The sequence below is a fragment of the Scaptodrosophila lebanonensis genome, unplaced genomic scaffold, assembly GCF_003285725.1.
Source record: "Scaptodrosophila lebanonensis strain 11010-0011.00,11010-0021.00 unplaced genomic scaffold, SlebRS2 tig00000024-arrow-pilon, whole genome shotgun sequence".
Classification (NCBI taxonomy): Eukaryota; Metazoa; Arthropoda; class Insecta; order Diptera; family Drosophilidae; genus Scaptodrosophila; species Scaptodrosophila lebanonensis.
In genome coordinates, this window is record NW_022060538.1 from 11763953 (window position 1) to 11786833 (window position 22881).

General features: G+C 37.6%; 2 protein-coding genes across 4 annotated transcripts in view; one reads left to right on the forward strand and one right to left on the reverse strand.

Annotated features, from left to right (window-relative positions):
- Nucleotides 1–2519: 2519 nt before the first annotated feature.
- On the reverse strand, nucleotides 2520–14904 carry LOC115621108 (ubiquitin-conjugating enzyme E2-17 kDa). 2 transcript variants are annotated; one of them, XM_030514649.1, is made up of 6 exons: nucleotides 14724–14902; nucleotides 14513–14650; nucleotides 9856–9919; nucleotides 4793–4824; nucleotides 3581–3764; nucleotides 2520–3517 (listed from the first exon to the last, which is right to left on the reverse strand). In XM_030514649.1, the coding sequence occupies exons 2-6, from the start codon at nucleotides 14534–14536 to the stop codon at nucleotides 3378–3380; spliced, it is 444 nt and encodes a 147-aa protein (XP_030370509.1). In that variant the 5' UTR covers nucleotides 14537–14650; nucleotides 14724–14902; the 3' UTR covers nucleotides 2520–3377. The 2 variants fall into 2 exon arrangements, with proteins under 2 accessions (XP_030370509.1, XP_030370510.1); XM_030514650.1 differs by having other exon boundaries at nucleotides 14513–14904.
- A 1117-nt stretch (nucleotides 14905–16021) lies between these two features.
- LOC115620539 (mucin-22) overlaps nucleotides 16022–22881 on the forward strand; it is a 76184-nt gene continuing 69324 nt past the window's right edge. For both annotated transcript variants that reach the window (XM_030513818.1, XM_030513819.1), the window contains exon 1: nucleotides 16022–16897. In XM_030513818.1, the coding sequence (XP_030369678.1) occupies nucleotides 16457–16897 (441 nt within the window). In that variant the 5' untranslated portion in view covers nucleotides 16022–16456. The remainder of the gene's footprint in view (nucleotides 16898–22881) is intronic.

Consider the following 22881-nt stretch of genomic DNA (forward strand, 5'->3'; position numbering starts at 1 on the left):
CAGTCACTGATTAAGTCCCTGTGGATTACTGGGTGCTCCTACAATTACATACATAGTTAGGGCATTCCTAAAAATCTATAAATATTAAACATTTATTCCGATATTTTGAAACACTGTGCAGTAGCCGCGTGTTTGCGATTACCCTTCACATTGACCGAGTTTTTGTTTTTTACATTTCTGCACTTTGCTTCCCATGCATTTCACTCGCGTGTTGCCTCTCCCAAGCGTTCCTCGCTGAGTCGCCCGAAATGTCAAATCGCTGCAGCTGTTATTTGTTTATCACGAACTGTATTTGAATTAAATTTTTCTCAATCAGTGCATTTTAGCGGTAAATAAATAAATCACAACCATTAGGGCAGCTAACAAAGATACCCAAAATATACTTACATATGTATGTATATGCATGAATGAATGTTTTAATGAGAAAATTATTTTAAAAGAATATACGCTGAAGAGAGAGAAAGAGAATCTTTGTATAGTATAGTAGTACGATCCAAGTCCAACTTTGCAGCAACATTGATTAGATCAAACACCGATTATTTCTAGGCAGCTAGTATATTAGCCCTGAGGAGATCCCTTTGCAATAAGGAACAAGAAGGAAGTAAGCCTCAAGAACGATAATTACTCGTTAGTGTTTTAAAAAGTATGCCGAGAATAACATATGTAGTTCTTTTTTTGTATATTCAAGCATATTTGTGGAGGAAGAATGCCTGAAAAACTATTATTATTTGCACACCATGATTGCGCTCTTATGTTTTTTGTAGTGCTGATAAGAGTATATTTTTGGAATAACAAAGTACACCTACGAAATAGGCGATGATGAGATGGCTGGAGCAAAGGTACTCGCCCACTCTTATATCGGGAGTAATTTAAATATCATACATATGTACATACATGTTATAGTAGACTTATCTTTATGTTAGCCGTTAATTATAAGCTTCATATTATCTAAAAATGATGAATCTTTACTTTTCAAGTGACATAACATATAAATTTAATCAGAACTTACCTTAGATTGAAAATTTAAAGTCCAAACTAAATTGGAGTTCGGAGAAATGTACTTTACAGCTATTAATAGAATGTATATTACATTTATTAGATCTACTGGTTAATATTAACTTCCCAGATTGTAGACAATATCGTTATAGCCCATATCAGCCCTACAAATCTCCTGGACCAGAGAAGCAGAGTCACACGTTAAGTCAAAAGAGTTCAGGCCCATCAGCGTTTGTTTCTACTTAAGCCTCTAGATAGACTATTATTATTAACTTATCTCAGATGGACAAGGCACTTATTCCCTGGTCTTCAACTACGCACTAAGGATTCCCACACGATTAGAGTGGGAACTCGTCCCTCATGTTAGGAGTAGGGCTATCAACGTACTACGGCAGGATACATCGGAGGGGGATCTACTCTCAGGATAAGATTCTCCTTCCGTATTTCGGACTACTACAGTTTTTTTATCAAAGGGAAGGTATTGCTATCACCCGACACCTCAAATACTTTTTATTTCACGACTACTTTCTAAATAGAATGTTAAAATTACAAACGCCTGCGACCATGTCCTTTAATATAAAACCATTTTATTTTACCAATTGTTCCTATGGCAGATTTGGCCTAAGCGCGCTATTTTCGATTAAAATGTAGCGTTTAATTTGGTTAAGATATCGATATAAATAAGTTATTCTAATGCTCTTAAGTTTAATTAGTTTGTAATAAACCTGCTCAGCGTATGGATATTATGGTTCAAAAGTCGCTTAGTTTCGTCCGACCTATCGTTTATACCTATAAGTTGGGTCTGACACACCGCCTTCTGCCTGTTAAACACATTTGGCGATGAAACTTCAGAAGAGAATTTGGTTCAGTATAGACTATGTTAAAAAATGGAGTTTGTAATAACCTTCCCTTAATTTGTTGTCCCTAGATGTTATGGTTTTCACAACTTCTTGGAGACCAATATGAAATAATGTGTTACTCATAATAATCAATCCTTATACCTATTATATGGAATCTTGCACGCCGTCTTTCGCATATTAATATTTGTAACCAATAACATTTTTAAACGCTTTCAAATAATAAAATAAATTTGCATATATTAAATAAACACTACTGAATATGATTTACAAATTAAAATCGATTCCAAAGAGAAGCTCTACATTTCCCCAAGTCTTTAGATTCGAAAGAATTCAATCAGGTGTAGAAAAAAAGGGGGCTTTGAAACTAAACGATAGCATACATATATAGATGATTTAGGTAATGTTTTCAGTTTTTATTTTCGTTATTTTATGTATATAGTATATATATAGAATTATATATAGCCTATGATGTATCAAGACAAGAATCAGCCCTTTGCCCATCTCATCATATACACGTACACACAACACATACAATTGTATTTATGTTTATTTACGACTCTTCTCCTTCTTCGACTTTTCGCTTACACCACCCGCACCTTCCTCATTCCTTATTCCACATTCCACCTTGCACAAAAGACCAAGCAATTTTTGAACAAAATTCGATGACTGAACTCAAACTTTCATTTCTTTTCGTTTTTTGTTAATTTTCATTTTTCTTGTTGTAATTCATAAAAGAAATCATTGTTTAATTATAAATGTAATAATAAGTGTGTGTCTGGGGTGTATAGGGGGTCTGGGGGGAGGGGATCTCTCAAATGGTTTTACTTTTCGCTTAATGGATATGAATTGAATTTATATAATTTTTTATTTTTTTCCGGTTCTTTAAATATAATATAATAATAATAATAATTTTCTTCCAGCTGATTTTTATTTGTAGGTTGGTTTTTCTTTGTATTTTTTAATTTTTATTATTATTTTTTATTTAATTTATTGTGTTTGATGCTGATGTTGGTAGCTGTGTTTAGCTTTAAATGTTTTATGCTTACATAATTTTTCATTAATTATTATTAAATTAATTTCTTTTCTCTTTATGCTGTTCGGTCAAAACTTATTTCCAATCTGCCATTTGCTCAGTTGTTGTTGCTGTTGTGGTTCTTGTGATTTTAACATCGTCCCCTCCGCTCCAAACGTGGCAATATGGCAATAATGGTGGTTGTTGTTGCCGTCGCCGCCGCTGCACTTGATATCTTTGATGTTGTTGCTGTTGTGGTTTTTGTAGACGATGTTCTTGTTGTTGTCGAAGCTGCAGCTGCTTCTATTGTTGTTGTTGTAGATGTTGCTCTTATTGATGTTGTTGTTGGTATGAACAGCCGCACTGCGGCCGCTGCAGCTTCGATTAGCTTTATTGTTGTTGTAACTATTGCTGTAAACTGCTATCTTTGTTGCTGTTGTTTCTGATGTTGAATTTGTTGTTATTATTGTTGTTGTTGTTGTTGGACTGTTGCTGCAAACTGGAACGCATCACATAGCATACTTTCTAGTCCACTCTCGTGCCAGCTCATTGTATTTTTCCCGATCAGTTTTATATATTCTGGCAATCTCTGGAACAAGCGGGTCATCCGGATTTGGATCACAGAGTAGAGAGCAAATAGATAATAAGACTGCAAAAACAGGAAAATAATTAATTAAATATAATAAGTATTATTAATAATTGCCACAATTACCTTTTGAAATAGTTAATGCTGGCGACCACTGAGATCTTAATATATCGAGACAAATCGATCCATTGCTGTTAATGTTTGGATGGTATATACGTGTTGTAAAAGCCACTTTTGGTGGTTTAAAAGGATAGTCTGTTGGAAAATGTATGGTTAAGAAAAATACACCTCCTTGATAAGGGCTGTCCGGCTGCAAGAAATAGAAAACGATATCAACAAATTAGTTGGTTAATTCATATCAAAAGTCTTATAATTCACATGTATAAATTGGTGCTACGGCTTGGAGTTCCAGAGATCCGGAGCAGAGTGAACATTTGCAGCTATCTACGGCATCGTAAGAAACAACGAAAAGTTTAGGACTGAATTAAAGATTTAAACGTTGTTTGTTTAACTAATCCGATATATAGAATTAATGGGGGATAAGGGGGGATAAGTTAAGTTTCCTTAACAAGTAGATAGTATTTTGTTAACGGAACTTGTTATTATAAAGTATGTTTAGACTAGCCAATAGAAGTAGCAGTTGCCAGTAAGAATCGTACCAATAGGTAAATTTTGGAATTGACTTCCCAATAACCTGATGATAAGTGGTTATGCTTGATAATGTACAACTGCTTTTCTATTTTAGTTTTGATCGTTTTAGACATAAAAAGTCAAAATAATCTCAGGTCATAAATTCAAATATTTAACAGTCTATGAACGGATCCAATTATATTGTTTAAGGATTGAAAACGCGTCATTTTGGCGAATGTGACTGGATTTAACCATTTTTACAAATATAGTGATTTATCTAATTTTTTTAAAGTACTATTCAAAACTAAATATGCCGAATTTAAATGGAACTGGGCCATTTAGTATACTGATTGACATATATAGCAATTAGAAGTAATTACTTTGCGTATTTGCGTTAAGATGAGATTCTGGTTCGGCCTGAACAGGTTATAAAAACGTTCTTTATAATTTAAATGACATTTTCAATAATAAAATCTTTTTGACTTGATTCAAACATTTGGTTCGTTGATTCGCTCTCATGAAATTCCTCAATTCCTCTCTCGCTCTGCTGCTCTGCTCTGAAACTCCAGCGACATATTTATAACACAATTTCTTTCAACTGCAAATAAAATTTCAGCAATTAATAAATCAAGCAAAAATTATTTAAATTATATGTATTATAATACGATAAGCCAAGTCAAGGCAGCAGGTGTGCTGTTGTCGTCTTACCGGGCCCATTATTGTAGCTTGCCAGTGAAATACTGCAAATAGAAGAGAGGGAGAAGAGTATGTTAATATTCAGAGTACAGAAATTGAAAACAAATTGCAAAAAGGTAACTGCACAGAGTGATGAGACGAGCGAGGTAATTTCATTTTATATTAGCCAATGCCAATGCCCAGAATTTTTCCCATACCTTCCCCCCTCTTACGCAACCCCCTCACAAAACACCACCTAACCCCCTCAACACATCAATTGAAGTCCAAGGGTAGTCAGTTAGTCTCCACCCTATAAGGGCAGCAGCAACAACAAGAACAACAACAACTGCCAATGCATCATTAACAAGAATGCAGCGGCGGCGCTCTCTCTCTCTCTCTCTCAAATGGCTGTATGTACGCTCTGCTTCAATTCCCGTTTCCCCCGTACTCATACTCTTCCACAAATTTACTGCTCACTGCTCCAACAACATTGTGCAATAAGAACAAAAACAAACAATCGTTCAAAGAGCCTTGGCACCGTGTGCTGCGCCATGTTTGCTTACGTCGATGTCGCTTTGGCTGTGGCTACTACGCCCGTTAAGCCCATGAGCCACACTCTCCACACCATTCTTTGTGTGTGTGTGTGTGTTTGTTGAGCGCTCCTCTCTCATTGTGAGAGCCTCTTGGCTAAACAACCGCAAAACCGACGATGGCAGCTGACAAACGGCGTCGACAGCATTTGGCTACCGTCAATGTCACCACACACACACACAGACAGACATACACACACTTATAGACACGCACATGCACACCTTTGGCTTTTGGCCATAACGGTTGAGAACTGGGTCTGGCCACCGAACTACTCCACACCAAAGTTTTCAACATGTCAGCTCGGCAACAAGCGTGGCGTAATAAAAAACATTACATTATTATTTACAGTTATACCATGAGGGAGGGAGGGAGGGAGGGAGGGAGGGAGGTAGAGAGACAGAGAGAGTAATATCAAAGCACAGTCAACAGAAAAAGCCAAAGCCAAAAAGTCCAAATAATGTCTAAGGCATGAGGCAGCACCTGACCATCATACACAATTTATGGAATATACAGCAGGAATATTTTGAATACATAAGTAAATGAACAAATCGAAATCGGTACCTGAATAAACTCCATTTAATTATAATAAATAACGATTCGCCATGTGAAACACCTCCCTCCCACATAGCTAATGACCTTGAACGACATTAATAACTGTAAACCTATATGCAAGTTTGCAATTATCTACTACACCTTTTACTGTTATCTACATATACATATGTATTTATATATGTACATATTTCTACATTGAGGCTTAACCCGACAAGACGCAAACTTCTTACTTTTTGTTTTCCAAATTCATTCGTTTTTTATAGAAACTTTCATAGAAGTCTGCAAAATGTCAAAAAAGTGGTTCATTACATTTTAAAAAAAACTTAAAATAAAAGCCTATTTTTAATTAATTTTTACTTATTTATTTCTGACTTTTTTCCACTTCCTGCCCTACAGAATATTATGAATACGGTCAACACTTCAAAAGCCACATAAATAAACTAAACTTTGCAAACGTAATAAAATAGATAATTACCTTCCCTTTAGTTTAATTTAATTTGATCAACATCGGGCAGTTCTAGGAAAAGTTACCGAAATTATTTTAATTTAAACAAAATCTCTTGCTTTTATTAATGAAGTCACTTTTTGTAAAAATCTATTGAAATTTTGTTATAAACTTTAAAAGTTGTTCGTAAAAGGTGTTAGGAAATCAAATAGATTGGGTGTTGAAAAAAACATCGCTAATATTATATTTAATCGATAAACTGATTGAATAATATTTTATAGTTAGACGAGCTATATGCAACTACTGGAAAAAATGTTGCTTTATCAATTGGCTTAGAAGGGACATATCAACGTTAAATGTGGCTTAATGTGTAAAAATTGATATTTCAACTTCTTTATTCGATGTAATTGGTTAGGGGATATAGCAAAAGAATATTTCCTCAATAAATTGTAACGCATACATACATCTGAAGGTATGGAACCTAAGTACGACGTCTAAGGTTAATACTGCTCTCTATATTTAACTAAAAACGATTCATGACAATTACCTCCCTTTGCCTGCCCCGTACCAACTTGTCACCTTTCGCCAATAATACCTACTGATAACATATTTTGTGAAAAGTGTGTATAAAGCTTTGTGAATGGGTGGTTCTGGGGAAAAAATATAATTAGACGACATACCAAGAAACCAAATGATATAACAGGAAAAGAAAGTAAATTAGGCAATGTAAATAATATGGCCATGGGGCAATAATCAATATTTCTTTTGTATCAAATGTATCGATGATGGCGCAGCCCCAACAGCGCACTGTTCGATTTAATTGCGCTTTTATGCCCTCTACTGGCGTGGTAAAATATACAAAAATACAATTGATTTAATTACAATTACAACTACACATGATACGAGTATAGTATATATACTAGTCAGACATCACGTTACTCTCTCCTCCCCATATAACCACCCACTACCAACATGCTTGAGCTGACGGTTTTATTGTAGTACATTTTATATTCAAGAATTAAACGGCTCTCGTATCGATAAGAGCTGCATTTTAATATGGTCAGCGGAAGTGTACTTCAGTACTCTTTGAAGAGAATACGATTACGGCCGGATTTATAAGAGCAAAGATGAAAATGCGCGTAAATAGTAAGCACTGCTATAGGTACATGGGAGGGAGTGGGTCATGTGCAAATAGCCTGCAATGGCCGGATAGAAAAGGCCAAGGTAAAAGCTATGAGTGCACCGAAATGCTGCTTATTCAGCGACGCGGACATTAAAAGGGAAGACCACATCCCTCCCTCTGGCACATGTACATCAGTAGAAGTGCAAAACATAAACAGGACAGCGGATGCACTCCGAGCTCAACTCGTACTTGAAAAGGAAGCAACCACCATCATAATCAACGCACAATATCCGCTTTTTAGCGGACATTACAAAAACAGCAGAGACAGCGAATTTGTAGAGGAATCCGCGTCCGCCCGAGGTCAGGAGAGTGTCCGCTACTTAAATACTTTATACACCGATCGAATGTTTTAGATAAGTGTCCGCCGAAGAGTGTCTTGATAAGAGAGGTGCCCGTTAAGGGAGTCTTCACTGTATCTTCTTAAGCGGACACTCCCCTTGGGCGGACAAAAGTTGGCCGACCATGAGTGTCCGGCCAAGAGAGTTTTCACTGTAGTGGGATAATGCAAGTAATCTCACTCAAGGGGTAGTTAAAACTTGCAGACGAAACTACGATTCCAAGGACATAGTCCTTTTAGTAATGCTTGAAAGGTTTGGAAAAGCGACTCGTCTTCTCATTCTGATGAAGAATACATAAACTTCGTGGGGTCTGCCACGCCTCCATCTGTGTGATACATACATTCGCACTAAATTAGTATAACCTTGTACATTACATTTGAGGAGTATAAAAAGCTTTTAACGTTCAAAATATTCCTGCCTGAAAATTCGTAGAATTCTGAGATCGTAAAACCAAATATTGTCTTAGTCAGTAATTACTGGTGAGTATTAAAAGCTCTTAAATTTCTTTGCATATTATTTTTCATCAAGATATTAGTCATTGAGCATACTCATGATTCATGTGAAATAGGTCTGTTTAGCATATTTTAGTGTGCTACATATATAGTATTTCCAATCAGTCTCAATTTTAGCAATCGGTTTCAACAAATCATCGCATTAATATAAAACATTTGTTTCATCAAATTTGATTAAACTTTTCATTTGTCAGAATATTTTCTTTAAAATATTTAGATTTTGAAGGTGTTATTTGTTTGTTCTATCAACTTGATTAATTAACGAGTTTAAATACCTTTGTATAAACGATCTTTGAATCTGAAAAATGCGGTTTTCGAGAATTTGATGACGAAATATTATTTTCTATTCAAAAAAGGTGACTACGAAAATGTTCATGTATATGTCTCCTTCGATAAGGGTTTGTTGATTTGTAAATAAATATGCCATTTTTAATTGCCTCTCTCTTTAGTTCAGTCTACGAATAAGAAATGCATTTAGCTTTAAAAATACTAGACTTAAATCAAAATTTTTGTCAAGATCGTTTAAGTAATGTGTTTTCATTGTTGAGCACTAAAAACAGATTTTAATCGGCTGACAAACAATGCAGACAATTCTACCTTTCTTTTAATTTATATTTTTGAGGTCTGATAAAGAAATAGATTAATTTCGTTTCAAATTAGCCAACAAGTTTGAACGGAAGTGATTGTCAGATGTGATACTAGCAAAAAATCTAACACAAGCAGACTGTTTTCAGAACATAATAAAATCTTTATAAAATATATGATCGATTGCCATGCAAATAAGTTGATGCTTGAATAGGGTTTGGAGTCTCCACATGAATATTATAACTCTACAATGCCCACCTTCATCATTCTCACGACTTCAATTACATGTGTATCTTAATGTGTACATATGTATGTATGTGTGTAGGTAAGCGATTTCACTTTCAAATGACGTCATTGAAGCGAGCTCCATATGATTCACATAAACACTAAGAGAAACAACTCTCTAAGGCGAATGTATGTTTGTGTGTGGATGTTAAAGCGGATGCGGTCTAACTGTAGTTGGTTGGACTAATTACATGAGTGTTTATCTGGAACAGTTATCATATTACTGTCTGAGCCCCTATCCACCTAGTTAAAATTTATGAAGACAAGTTTCTGTTTCGCATAAACATTCGCAGTTGTTGGGTCTAATTAAACATAGAATATAGCAAGAATAAATAATCCATCAAATAAGTGCTAGTCATTAAAAACTCGACGACTCTCTGTTGCACTCTGACGTTCCCCCGTTAGTGTTGATTGCTTGCCAGATAAGCTGGACTGCTTAGCATTTGGCCATCAATATTTTTAGACCTGAGTATATACATAAGTTAATGATGTACATATGTATGTACGTATATGTCGTCGTCGCTCGTCTCTGCCAAAATCTCCAAGTTACATAATTGCAACAAGAAGGTGCGTGGGCATGTAGTGTGTTTTCATTCTCTACTCACAATCATCGCCAACTGGTCCAGCTGAACATTGTGCAGGTGGATCTCTGCCCAGATCTTGCAGTTCCTGTAGGAAAAGGGAGAGAGAGAGACGAAGAGAGAGTGGAATTAGTAAGATCAATTAATAGAAAATGTATTTTAAGTGAAATGTTATTTATATACATATATTTTCCGGGAGGCGTGGTTTCTGCTTAGGTAAACTAACTTAGGTTCGAGTCATATGATTAACATATTCTAAAAAAAATAATTTTTTTTCGATTAGTATTTCTGGCCGTTTGCAGCTTAACCATTTGTACTGTGTGTTCCGGCTTCCCCAGGGAACCCCTTCTGCACATAGCCCGACTGTGAATATTTAGTTAGCTGTGCGTCTAGACAAAATTAATGAAATAACCAGTTTGTGAACAAAAACTACACCAAGGTGGTGCAGAAATATTGGAAGGTGCCTTATTAACAACCCTTTGCAGGAGGTTCGATCAACGCGGGCCAAGGTGACTGAAGAAGGCATAGGGGAAATTTTAAACAATTTGAATAGAAACTGCTGGCGACAAATTAAGAATCAATGGCGAGTTTGGAAGCGATGAGTCGAGTTGGGCGGTACATCAAAAAATTGAGACTATAACCTACGCTTCTAAGTCGAACTCGTGCACTAGAAATTAATTGTCTATGCAAATAGGGCATGAAAAGTCCTGCCTAATTTTCGCCGGAGTTGGTATATGTTTTCGTTGGCTAGATAATCCTTATACTTATCGAATCTTTGGCTTGGGACAATTCACGACGTTTATAGGAATGAGTTGTTGTTGACGTTTTGTGTGCTGTGACGGCGTTCATTTAAGTTGGAAGTACGAAAATAAAACAGAATTTGTAAAACGCACTTATAAATGAAATATACAGATATATGAAATATATTTTATATATTATGCGGCAAGGCAGGCAGCAAAATGACGCGAAAAATCAAGTTCGTTGGCCCGAATACACTGTTGGCTCTCTCATACGCACACACACACACACACACACACACACATATATTCATTCATACACACAAACACATGGAAGAGGCACGCATACAGCTGAGTAGAGCGTTGATGCCCCCGACAACGTCGTCTCTTAATCACAGCTTGGGGCGCGCACACACACACACAAAACGTGAAGTAAACCGGCAAAAAAAGAAAACGTAAAAAAAGATGAGCTGCAAAAAGGTAGAAAAAATGAGAGTTGACTCTGCTGCCTGCCCCGTCTAATGCTTAAGGGGTAAACGTTCACAGTGGTGAGGGGAAACGAAAGCATAATTTTAACGGCAACATTTTTTTGAAGCACCCCAACGCACAACAACAACAACACCAACAGTGCAAGCGAATATGCCTTTTGTTGTTAGCTGCCTGTTGTAGAAAAAAAACAAAGAAAAGAAATTCACAAAACATTTGCGCGAGCAAAAACCAACCAACCAGCCCCCAAAATATGCCGACGGGCCACAGAGCGCCCGCCTAGGCGTATATTTCAAAAATAGCAGACAGACGACGGCAACGATGGCAGAGCCGAAAAAAGAACTTGCGGCAACATTTTGGAGGAGCAGCAGGCGCTTGCCATCTCGCTTGCTCTCGCACAGCTCACACGCATATGCATGTATTTCCTCTTGTACCTGTTGAGCAAAAATAATTACAACAATCATTAACACATCATCAGAAGGAAAATGTAGCAACATCGGATCGGCTGCTGCCACCAACCGCCAACGCCAAAACAACCAAGTCGGAGTGCTCAGCAACTTTCATTGGGGCAGCGGTTTATGGACAAGCATGAGCATGAGTCATTGAATTGAAGTACAAAAGACGACAAGTGATAGGCGACTTAATTCGAATAAAAACAAACTAACGACCAATGTGCAAGACAAAACTAAAGATAAATGTATGCATATATACGTATGTACATGTGCATATGTACATACATATATTCATATTAAAACTGCGCTTGATCAGCGTTTTTTTTTTTTTTTTTTTTTTTTTTTTTTTTTTGGTTCTGCGCCGCTTATGAAATAACAAGTGAGCTACACAAAGCGCGACTTCAACCGACACGCGCTCACTTGTTGATTTTTTGTTTTAGGTGCGATTGTGCTTTAGTTTCCATTTTTGGCAATTGAGGGCAACAACAAACACCAACCTCCTAAGGCAACTACAAGAAAGAAAATAGCGTAATCAGCGAAACCTTGACTGAAAGGTAGAGTTTAGAAATCTCATTGAGCCATTTCAAGGAACTACATTCAGTTCGTTCGATTAGTTCATGAGTTCTAATTTTTTTTTGGTTTTAGAAAGAAAAAACAAATTCTTCTGCGCCCTATTGGTAATAGGTTTGCCATGTGTGGACTCCTCTATGTCTATGATCTATAGCGGGAGTGTCTTCAGGTGTAAATCCTTAATTTCTTCTATCGAAATACCTTACTAAGTAGTTAGTAATAGTTAAGTAGAGTGTATTGAATACCCGATCACTGAAACTAGTTCGGACCGACCCAAGTCTACTAAAAAGTCAAAAAGAGTAGATCAGAGATGGTCGTCTCTCACACTGTGGGCAAAATAAGCAGTAATAGTTGTTGTGGCTAATTGTTATTGTTACATAAAATGTAAAAGAAATTACCAGCAATTCATTTACTGCAAGCACTTTTGTGCTTCCTCATTTTCACTGACGTTTCGTTTTCATTTTCTCTATGAATACAAAATTAAAAAAGTATATACACATACATACAATGTATATACATACATAGACGTGCAAGAGGCAAAAAATTCAATGGCCATGACGCGTCGTGACTTGCGACGTCGCTTTTGCTTGCTCAAGCCAGTCAGCAATCTACACATATATACATACATGTAAATTCACACAAATTTACTATATCATACATATGCAGACAACAACAGCGCATGCCTATTAACAATAATGTACAAATTCCGCATTCATTTTGTATGTAAATTACGTTAATTTTAATTTACAACTGATTAATTTAGGTCTGTGCACAGCGCTTTGCAACACTGAATAATGAACACAAGCACACATGCATATGTACCATACAATACTGAGCACTGCCCCATTTGTCTCTTGATTTGGTCCGATGTTGTGCAGGAGAGAGCGAAACACAAGTCAAATATCAGTCTGGTTTTGCTTTTGGCGTATGATTCATGCGGGTGTGCGAGCGAGATGGCCGCTACTTTGATAGCTGAGTGTGTGTGTGTGTAGGTTTAATAATGATAACCGGCTGGTGCTGGCCTTATACGATTTACAAATAATTTTTCCTACAATCATTTCTATATTACTTTCGACGATAACAGTGATTAAACTCCAAGTATTAACTATACTGTTAAGGGGATACACTTAATAAAATTTCAAATTGTAAGCCGGCAGTGGAGACCATATGACGGGTAGTGGATAACTGTGTGTTTGTGTGTGTGTGAGAGAGCGAGTCAAATGCTGCGCAAGTAAATGACAGCGCACAGTGGTGCAAAAAAGCCATGAAAATTAAAGTTGGCTGCATTGCAGCTAAATTGTTTGAATTTGTAATGAATGGCTAAGCTAGCGAGTTAACCTTTATTTTCTTTGTACTTGCGTGCTGACTAACAATTCTATTGAATGGAGGGGCGGCATCGGCAATGGCCAGGGAAATATTCACAAGGACATTCTCGACGTGGGCCAAATATATTTTTTGCTAGTGCCCCCTTTAAAATAATTATCGAAATTTACTTGGACATGCATACATACATAAGTACACAGGCACTCATACATATATACAAGTGTATAATATATAGGCAACACTATTTCTGAATTATCAGCGCAAAAAAGTAGGGTTAGGTTAAATTTATATATGTATGTACGTATTTCTTCGGTCTTTATATTTTTCTTTTTTTGCTGGATCTTTCTGCGGCGCTGGCAGCAGCACCAACACACACACACACTCATCCATACTTGTGTATAAATGTAGTAGCTGTGCGTGTGTGTCTGTTGTATTGGGTAACCACAAAAAGTTGCCGTCCGTGTGGAGCGCTCGGACTCCGCTGGCCAAAAATTGCGGGCGACTGCAGTTGTAGGTGTCGCTCCGGCTACACACACACACATAATCACATGCACACACAACACACGCATAGGCGGGGGAAGGAAGCAGAGCAGCAAAGGAGGAGCAGCTGCATGACCATGTGTAACGGAAACGTCAGCGTACACGTTGCCCCGCACGAAACAGATCCGGACAGACAAGCGACAAAGGATTACAGGACAATAACAACTTCTAATTGGAATGTGAATGTAAGGAGTGCTTTTAACTGTGGGCAGCTTAAATTGCATTAGCTTTTTTTTAATGCTAAAACTAAACTTGTTTTTTTTTTCTCTTGTGCTGCTGTTGTAATTAATGCACGTCGTCATCGCCCATTTTTCCTTTGCCTCTTTTGCTTTTTGCACGTTTTCTTTCGCTCACGTATTCGTTTCGCTTTTCTGCTCTTTCTCTACTTTTGTCGCATGTTCCCTACGTTTCACATTTCTTGCATAAATTTTTTTTGGTCCACAAAATTTCTTTTCACATTTTTAACGCGTTATTTTTTTTTCGGTAAGTCAGGCATTATGGATTTGTGTAAATTCGAGCACAAAGCATTTGTTGCAATTTCGTTTTTTATACAATTTCAAATTTTTCACATACCTTATTGATTCTTTTTAACGCCATTTTCTGATTGAAATTTGATTTTCTTGTGTGTGTGTGTGGTTGGTTGGTTTAAGTTGCTTGCTTCGACGATTCGCTCCGCGTATTTCTTTTGTTCTTTGTCGATTAGCACGAGAACTGAGGGAAAATGTTTGAAATTGTTGAAAAACTAAACGAAACACAAAAGCTGTGATGCGCTTTTTATTTATACTTTTCTGTGTGTTCTGTCTATTTTCTGCTCCGCTTTTCTTCGAATGCTAGAAATATATATTTGCAGCACTTGCGAGTATGAACGGCGACCCGACGACGACAACTACGGCGACGATTTCAACCAATGCGGGCTGAAGCGGTCCAGTCAGCGAGTGGAAGCGGGAACGACCGACACGACTAACGAAACGAACACCAGAAAGCGGGGCGACAATTTGTAGCGTGGGTGTGCAAAAGAGACGACCGTTGTTTTCTGAGTGTACGAGTGTTGAAAAACGCCTGTTCTATTTGCAAAGTGAGAAAGGCACGTCTATATTACAATAAAAGCAGCTCAGCTCTATTATATCCGCATTAACATGGGCCAGATGGTCGCAATTATTGAATTGTGCAAAACTTTTTGCCGATGTGGTAACACAAGCACTAAATTTTAATTAAATATAATTTGTGTTATTTTGTTACAGCCAAAGAATAATAAACGCGTAATATAAAAGCACGTGCTCAAACACAAATGCAAGAAACAAAAACCAATTTTATACCGGCGGCGCGTGTTTGAATGTGATTTCGTTTTTTACGTTTTAGTTTTTCGTATCACACAACGTGTCGCTTGCTGCCGGAAAAGTTTTTACTGTAAAATTTTGAACTTGGTGATCTGTTTTGAGTTTCGATTATTTTCTGATGTGCTACTGTGTTACTCGCTCTTGGGCTGTCCCTATTCTAATGCCAGACAGTTGTACCTACTCCTGATTATATACGAATAACTGGATAGTTGATTTGATCGAACATAAAATTCAGCGTTTGCTATAATTTTAAAATGTCCGCGATAACAGCAACGCATCTCTGTACCGATGGGCATTCGGTGACAATTGCTTTGTTGTGATGAAACTGCCAGCTGTTGCAAACATATGGTTTCAAAGAAGAAACATTGTATAGAAGATGTGATAAAAAAATATATTAGCTAATTTCATATTGCAGATCCATATAGCTGATAGATACATTTTGGACACCAGGGTTTTTAAGAAATGCATTTGTGTTGTTAAGCCGGTTTAAAAACCCAAAATTAGTTATGCCGCCACTTATTGGATTTTTCAACACTGCGTTTGTTTGATTTCGATAATATGACTGGCAAATATACTTGCACAAATTTAAACAGATATATACAAATTTGTATTTAATTTTTAATTATTATTATAAAATTAAGCAATATTAGCTTACTATTTTTAAATCTAGAATGAAACTTGAGCGTCTTCACATTCCAAAGCCGGTGGTGCCCATATGCATGATAATCGTACTGCCACTCTTAGGAGAACAGTGCTGCCAATTGCTACGTTGGAGTAGTCGTTGTGATTGGCAAAAACAACTATCCTCTTGCCAGTAAATTGTTCGGAATAGAAATATAAAGTACCCGTGACGCCATAAAAACCGTGCGAATTAAAATAGAGCAGTGGGGCAGACTAAAAGTGTTAGAATCCAGGTAGCAGCAGCAGCAACGCCGCTGGCTGAGCAGCTCCTACCTTGTTTTCTTTTTGTTTTTTTGTTGTTCTTTTTGGGAGCCAACGATGCTGCTGCTGCTATCGCCGCTGCCGCCGCCTTCCTAAAACGAGCGAAAAACAGCAACAACAACACCAACAATAATAAGAACAACGAGCACAAAGGACGCTTGCAGCAAACGAGGCACGGGCCTGGGCACGCCCACCAAAACGAAGGCATTAGCCTTGTTTTATAGTGCGACGCGCAGCTATGCCAATAACAAAAACAACAACCAGTACCACAACAAAAGAAAATTGCGATACGCAAATGGCGTCGGCGTCGCCGTCAGCCGAGGAGGAGCTGCCCAAAGCAGGAGCCGAAAATCATGCAATTTCTGCAGTTGACAGAGAAACAAAAATAGCGACAATGCCGCTGCCAAAAACGCCAACAACTACAACGCCGCGAGCAACACCAACGCCCACGTTGCTGCCTCTGCTGGCTTCGGCCGCTGCATGCAATAAACAATTGCTCTTCTGTCGCCGCTTTAAGGATTCAACAGCGTCAAATGCCACGGACGGCTTTTTACGTAACTTCAACTCATTGCCGCTCTTCGTATATGCAACGTCCCCGTCCACGCATGCCACCTCGGCCGATGGTGTGGGTGTTGCCAAGGAGGCTGCGGCCGCAGCTGCGGCAGCGTTTAATCAAAAGGTAAGTCGGCCTTACGATCAGTGTTGCCCATTTAGCTATTTTCCCGCCGGCTTTGTAGACTGCCGGAATTTATAACGAATTTGTTAGTTTAACTGCCTTTTCTACAAAGAATGAAACAAAAAGGTGTTAATTATTGAATTAATCAAAAAGCAATTACGTTTTTGTCTGTAGTATTTAATTCATCATTTACATAGCTTTTATAGCTCTTTTATATTTCAAAGAAGTATTGGTAGCTCAAAGATGAAAGCATACTAGTGCTAAACTGTCTAAATCTTTTTTGTTTGTATATTAATATGTAATATTTCAAGACAAAATAAATTTCTGCAAAAAAACAAAAAAAAATTGCAGTACTTCCCGAACAATTGAAACGTAATGGAAAGAGCTTGTGCAGAGTTGTAATGTTTTGTTTCTTTATGGGTACAATAACAATCAAAATATGAAGCTTTTTCTAGCTTTTTTGATGACTGGCAATCTAGCTTTTTTATTTACTGGCGAACTTCTCTAATGTTCTAAACATTGCGTAATTGATCGCTTCCGCTGCATTCTGCGTTTGGGGCTGTTGTCCGCGTGCCGTATCTCTTTCCACAATTTATTATGATTATTGTCTATTTTCATGCTGTTCGCTGCCGGCCGGTTACGCATGGCTGCCATAAAAGCTCTCCCGTTTGCACTTGTCGCGCACCCTCTGTGTGTGGCTGCAGTCCATCCACCCTTCTCCCGTCGCAGATCAGTTCCGTTTGTGCGGAAATTGTTGTTGTGGTGGTGGTCTGTTTTCCCCTTCCCCCCACACTCGTTACTATTTCTAGTGTACAGTGTGTGCACACTTCTTTCGACTACCTAAAGAATTTAAAATACTGTTTATGTTTACAGTGCAAATTTTAAATAGTCTGCTTTGTAGTAAGTTGTTTTTTTTTTTTTTTTTTTGTTTAAATCCTTTAAGTTTGATTCTACTTATTGTAATGTATTGTAAAGCTTTTATTTAGATGTTTAAAGAGAGATAGAAAAAAAATTAAAAGCATAAGTGTCCACCGTTGGTAATTGTAATTGTTCACTACATCGAATATGCACTTTAGCTTATTTGTTGTCTGTTTCGTGGCTAAAGCTACCAAAACATATGCGTTGTTAATGTTAATAATGAAATTTTTTCCCTGCTACTCTTTAGCCGGTGATCGCTCAAACGTGGCGAATATGCGCCGGAGCCGAATCCGAAGCCGACGTCGACGCTGGCGCAGATGCAGACGACGTCGTTTGCGTCTGCGTCGTCATTAATGAACCAACAGCGTAACTGTGTTTTGTGCTTTACTTACTTTTTTTTTTTGCTTGCCTTGCTTGGGCAGCACTCTTTTACATGCGAGTGGGAGATTTGGAGTGGAGTGGGAGTGGGAGCGGAGGCGCGTATGTGTGTGTGTGTGTGTGTCTGCAATGTGCTTTGGCGCTTGGTTACAGGTGCAGTCAAGCTCTCCTTTTGCTGTTGTTGCTGCTAGGCTTGTGGTTCGTTCAGTGTATGTGTGTGTGTGTGCAGAAACGCTTCACTTGCGCTGCTGTTGTGGATGTGGTAGAGTCTGCGGCTCGAACTGTTGTTGTTGTTGTTTTTGTAGTTGCAGCTCAGTGACTTGTGACGTGCGCGCTGCTCATAAGCTTCATTAATAAAAAAAAAATAATAACAACAAAAAAAACCATCGAAAAATATAAAACAAGAGATTTTGCCATCATAACTGATTTTTAATGTGCGCCATTTTTGTGGTCACATTGCTGTTGTTGCTGCTGTTGCAATTATTGCAAGTGACAGCAATATTGTTGTTATTGTTTTTTTTTGTTATTTCGAAATTTTCACATTTGCATTTCATTTCAATGTTTACCAAACATTTTTATGGCTAAGCAGCAGATTGTATGACACTTTCTTTGCTTTCTAGCGTGGGCCAGACGTGCCACACCTTTAACGATATTTCTTCTTCTTCTTCCATGTAAAATACGCCCATTTTCTTCATATCATTTACAAAAGGTCGTTGATGTTGACGTTGACAATATTGTTGTTGCTGTTGTGTAGAAGCGTCGTTCCCTCGCTTGCTGCTGCTGCCCTTGTTGTTATTGTTGCTTTTGTAATACAATTACATGCGATGCGCCATCTCATAGCCTCGCCTGCCTCCCTGCCGCTACTCTGTTCACATTTCAAATTTAAATCAATTTGATGATATTTTCTGATTGCGTTTTAAGTGGCAGATTCCCCTTCTGGGCGATCTACACTCATGTCTGTACTCGTATGTGTAAACTCGTGCATACATACTATACATATGTATGTAGATGTACATTTATATAAAAACACATGTATTGGAATTTTTTATGTTTATTGCTGTCATTAAGTGCCACGACTACCTCGAAAAATTCACTCGCCTAAAAACGACTGTGGTGGACATACAACTTTATTTCTCGGGACATATATGTCTAAGCAACAATATATTGTTTAAGGAATATCTGATAAAGAAGTTGATCCTTCCTTAAATGAAGCAAATAATAATATTTGTCGTAAACTGTCTACATGCCAAGGCATGTAAAGTTCACATAGTTCACATGCCAAGTCTAGTCGTCCCAGCTTTTATGGCTCAAAAATGATCGAGGTTCATACAGACAAACAGTTCGCACATTAAAGACCCATATCGACTAGTTACTGAAGTCGTGGAAACATCGAGCGAGCATATGCCAGCTATATCTGTTTCTGTCGCAGTATCTGTATCTGCACTCAAGCATCTACATAAATGCATCTTTTATTGCCCATATTGTGAGACAGCGTTGTCGGTTTCGTCGTCGCTTGCCACACAATTGTCGGCAGCGACCCCCCTCCCCGCCAACATTCCCACGCCAGCTATAATGTTTCTGTTTACATTTCTTACAATCAATATTTTACGACTTACCAAAAACCGAAAAAAATTCTGTGCTTGTCTCTGCTGCTCCGATTGTTCCTGTTGTTTTTGTTGTTGTTGCTACTACTACTCTTTGTTTAGTTTCGGCGTTGATTTGTTGTTGTTGTTGCTGCTGCTGTTGCGCTACATGAAATATTTATGAGTCTTGGAAAAGGCGTCAAAATCTAAAACGAAAACAAGAAGCCATTGCAGCTGCGCCACATTTTCTGCCTCCAATTCATTAGCCAAGTTAACAAAGTGGGGGCAGTCTTGCCCGGGAGCGTGATGGGCAATTAAACTGTATGGAAATTAGTTGGCATTAAAGTTCTAATGGTAACGCCCATACAAGAATGTTGAGCGTTTATCACTAATCCATACATTTCATCACAATGCCGGACAATTAAACATCAAATGAAATTTCTGTATGTCATGATGTGTGTGTGTCCCCCACGCCCCCCGCTGCAGCAACAACAAAAGGAACCAGAAAGGGCTCCAATGCTATAGAAATACTCTTTTAAGGTATTCTTTCAAAGTATTCTAGACTCTATAACTGAATCTTTGTATTTCTTTTGTGCTTTTTTCGAGATTTAATCACGAATATTATAATCTGCGTAAAGCTTTGGAACCAGGTTGGGGTGATTTTTATTTATTTATTTTATTTTTCTATTTCTATTTTTCTAATAAAGCTCCCTACATACAATATGAAGATCGAATTCCGTGCAATTCTGCTACTCATGTGCATCTTTAGTTTACTTCTTGTTTAACAGTAATTAATTAATAATAACGTCAATTATTTAACTATTTTCATCTTAGTTATAATATTGAATACAATGGAGTTATTACTTCTATTTGTTTCTGTTAAAAAATTAAATTTTTTTTTCAAAAATTTTATATAAATTGTTTTTTTTTCATATTTATTATAATTCAGTAACTTTTTATTTTTTATAACAAATTATATTATCTTTGAAACATTTATGAAAACATTTTTAATCTCCAACACAGAAATATTGATTTCCGAGTGTGTCTCACATTAGAAATTTACTTTACGATTCTTTCAAATTAAAATTTTTAATACCAAGTACTATTATCTTGTTGCCGTCTCCTTTGCTTCGATTTGTCGCCCATATGAGTTCCCCAGCTACTGGCTACTCGATTAGAGCTGGAATTATGCACAACTAGCTGCAGAGTACAATAAAATAATAACAGACCACAATTGATTAAACCTTTGGAGGAATGCCTTGGCCGTGCCATGGAAACGTTTTGTTGTGTTGTTGTTCTTGAATTTGTCTGCCCTTCCTGTGTCCCTCTCGCACCCAACCGACCGGAGGCCCAAGTGTCCGCTCTCTTTCACTCACTATGCACACTATTACTATTTTCCCCCCCACTTTTCCGTGTAATTAAGCAAACAGATAAGAAACGAACCGACTTGTCCGACTGTCCACCCGTCTGACTGTCTGGCTGACGACTCCAACTGTTGTCCATACTGGTGGACAGTGGGTCAGTTGTGCGTTCTTGGCCGTTGCACTTGTCGTGGCTTTTGTTTTTGTTGCTGTTTGTCTTCATTTGGAAAGGCAGAAGCAGAAGCAGAAGTAGAAGCAGAAGCAGCCAGCAATACCATAATAAAAGCTTATTACTGACTACAACCGAGGCCCATTCTGAGGAGGCCAATCTCTCAGTGCATTACCCTTTTGCCACAGTTTGTATGCTTCTTCTTCTTCTTCATCTTTGATGCAGCGCCCGCTGAGTTCTTTTGATTTCTTCATTTTGTGAGTGTGAAGTTAGTAATTAGCGTTAATTGATTACCTGATCAGACGCTTAAGTGGGTTCCTTGCTCTCTCTTTCTTCTTTTCAATTGTTTGGTTCTGCATTTACATATAAATTTAAATGAATAATGGGAGTTCAATAAACAAACAAATGGCAATGGCCACATTAACAAACACTAGTAGTGAGTGCAAGTGGGGAGAGGGAAGAGTGTCTGCACTAGAGATGGGTTCTTCGACTTTCGAAGCATACACCCAAGCACGGCACGAAATTGGATTTCAAATACACCAAATTTTTCCCGAAATAATGGATATAAAAACATAATGCTTCTGAAATCGAGTCATTTACATTCAAAGTCATATATTTATATATACAAGTAGGTACTTAGAAAGTACTGGTCCATTTATCCAATCTTATAAAATATCATTGTTAATTCATTAAATCCCTAAATGGAAATGTTTTTGAAATAATAAATTATTTTTTATGCTCATATTTTCAATGGCGAAATTAAGTAAGAATAGATTTGTCTGAAAACCTAAAACGTTGCCTCCGGATTTGAAAACGAAATATTTTTATAAAATTTTGTGTCAGATGCGTGCGTGCGCGTGCGTGTCCGCAAGAGAAGTCGCTTTTGTGAAATTAAGGAATGGAAATGTTTTTGAAATAATACATTATTTTTTATGCTCATATTATCAATCCTGGGGTTCAGTAAGAACAGATTTTTCTGAAAACTTAAAACGCGGCCTCTGGATTTGAATACAAAATATTTTTATGACCATATATCCATAAATTTTGGGTCAGATGTGTGCGTGCGGCTGCATGTCCGCAAGAGAAGTCGCTTTTGTGGCAATGCCGTGTCAGGCAGAAAAAGGCGACGGGACCATGCTCAGCTCTAGTCTGCATTTTCATTGCACGCATTGTAACTAGTTGTTTTTGTTGATGCTGCTGGGCAGTGCTGTTAACAGCTGCTCAATGTTTGCTCACAAATGCAGTTGCTGTTGTTGTTGTGGTCCGTTCCTGATAATGTGACGCTGCATTTGGCTTTCTTTTGAGCACCCGCTTGCTAACTCATATTCTCTCACACGCACACAATCACACTCAAAACAGTTGCACTTCAGCCACTCTCTTCATTCAGCGCTTTCTTGGTTATAACTCATTGATTTGGATTTGTTGGTGCTTTTTTGCAGTTAAAATAATTTTGCGAAAATGCATTAACTAAAATAATTACATGAAATATACTTTAACTATAAAGGTTTTTATGGTTTTTATATACATATATGCTTGAATAACCAAAAACAAATAGAAAGTTGAAGGCTAGCTAGAAGT

What these genes read in the sequence shown, in the direction of transcription:
- LOC115621108 (XM_030514650.1), bottom strand. Translation starts at nt 14,536, where the DNA reads ATGGCGTTAAAAAGAATCAATAAG. An exon ending in AAGCTACAATAATGGGCCCG is followed by an intron (nt 3,765 to 4,792) that starts GTAAGACGACAA and finishes TATTTCTTGCAG; the next exon opens with CCGGACAGCCCTTATCAAGG. An exon ending in AGCATTAACTATTTCAAAAG is followed by an intron (nt 3,518 to 3,580) that starts GTAATTGTGGCA and finishes CTGTTTTTGCAG; the next exon opens with TCTTATTATCTATTTGCTCT.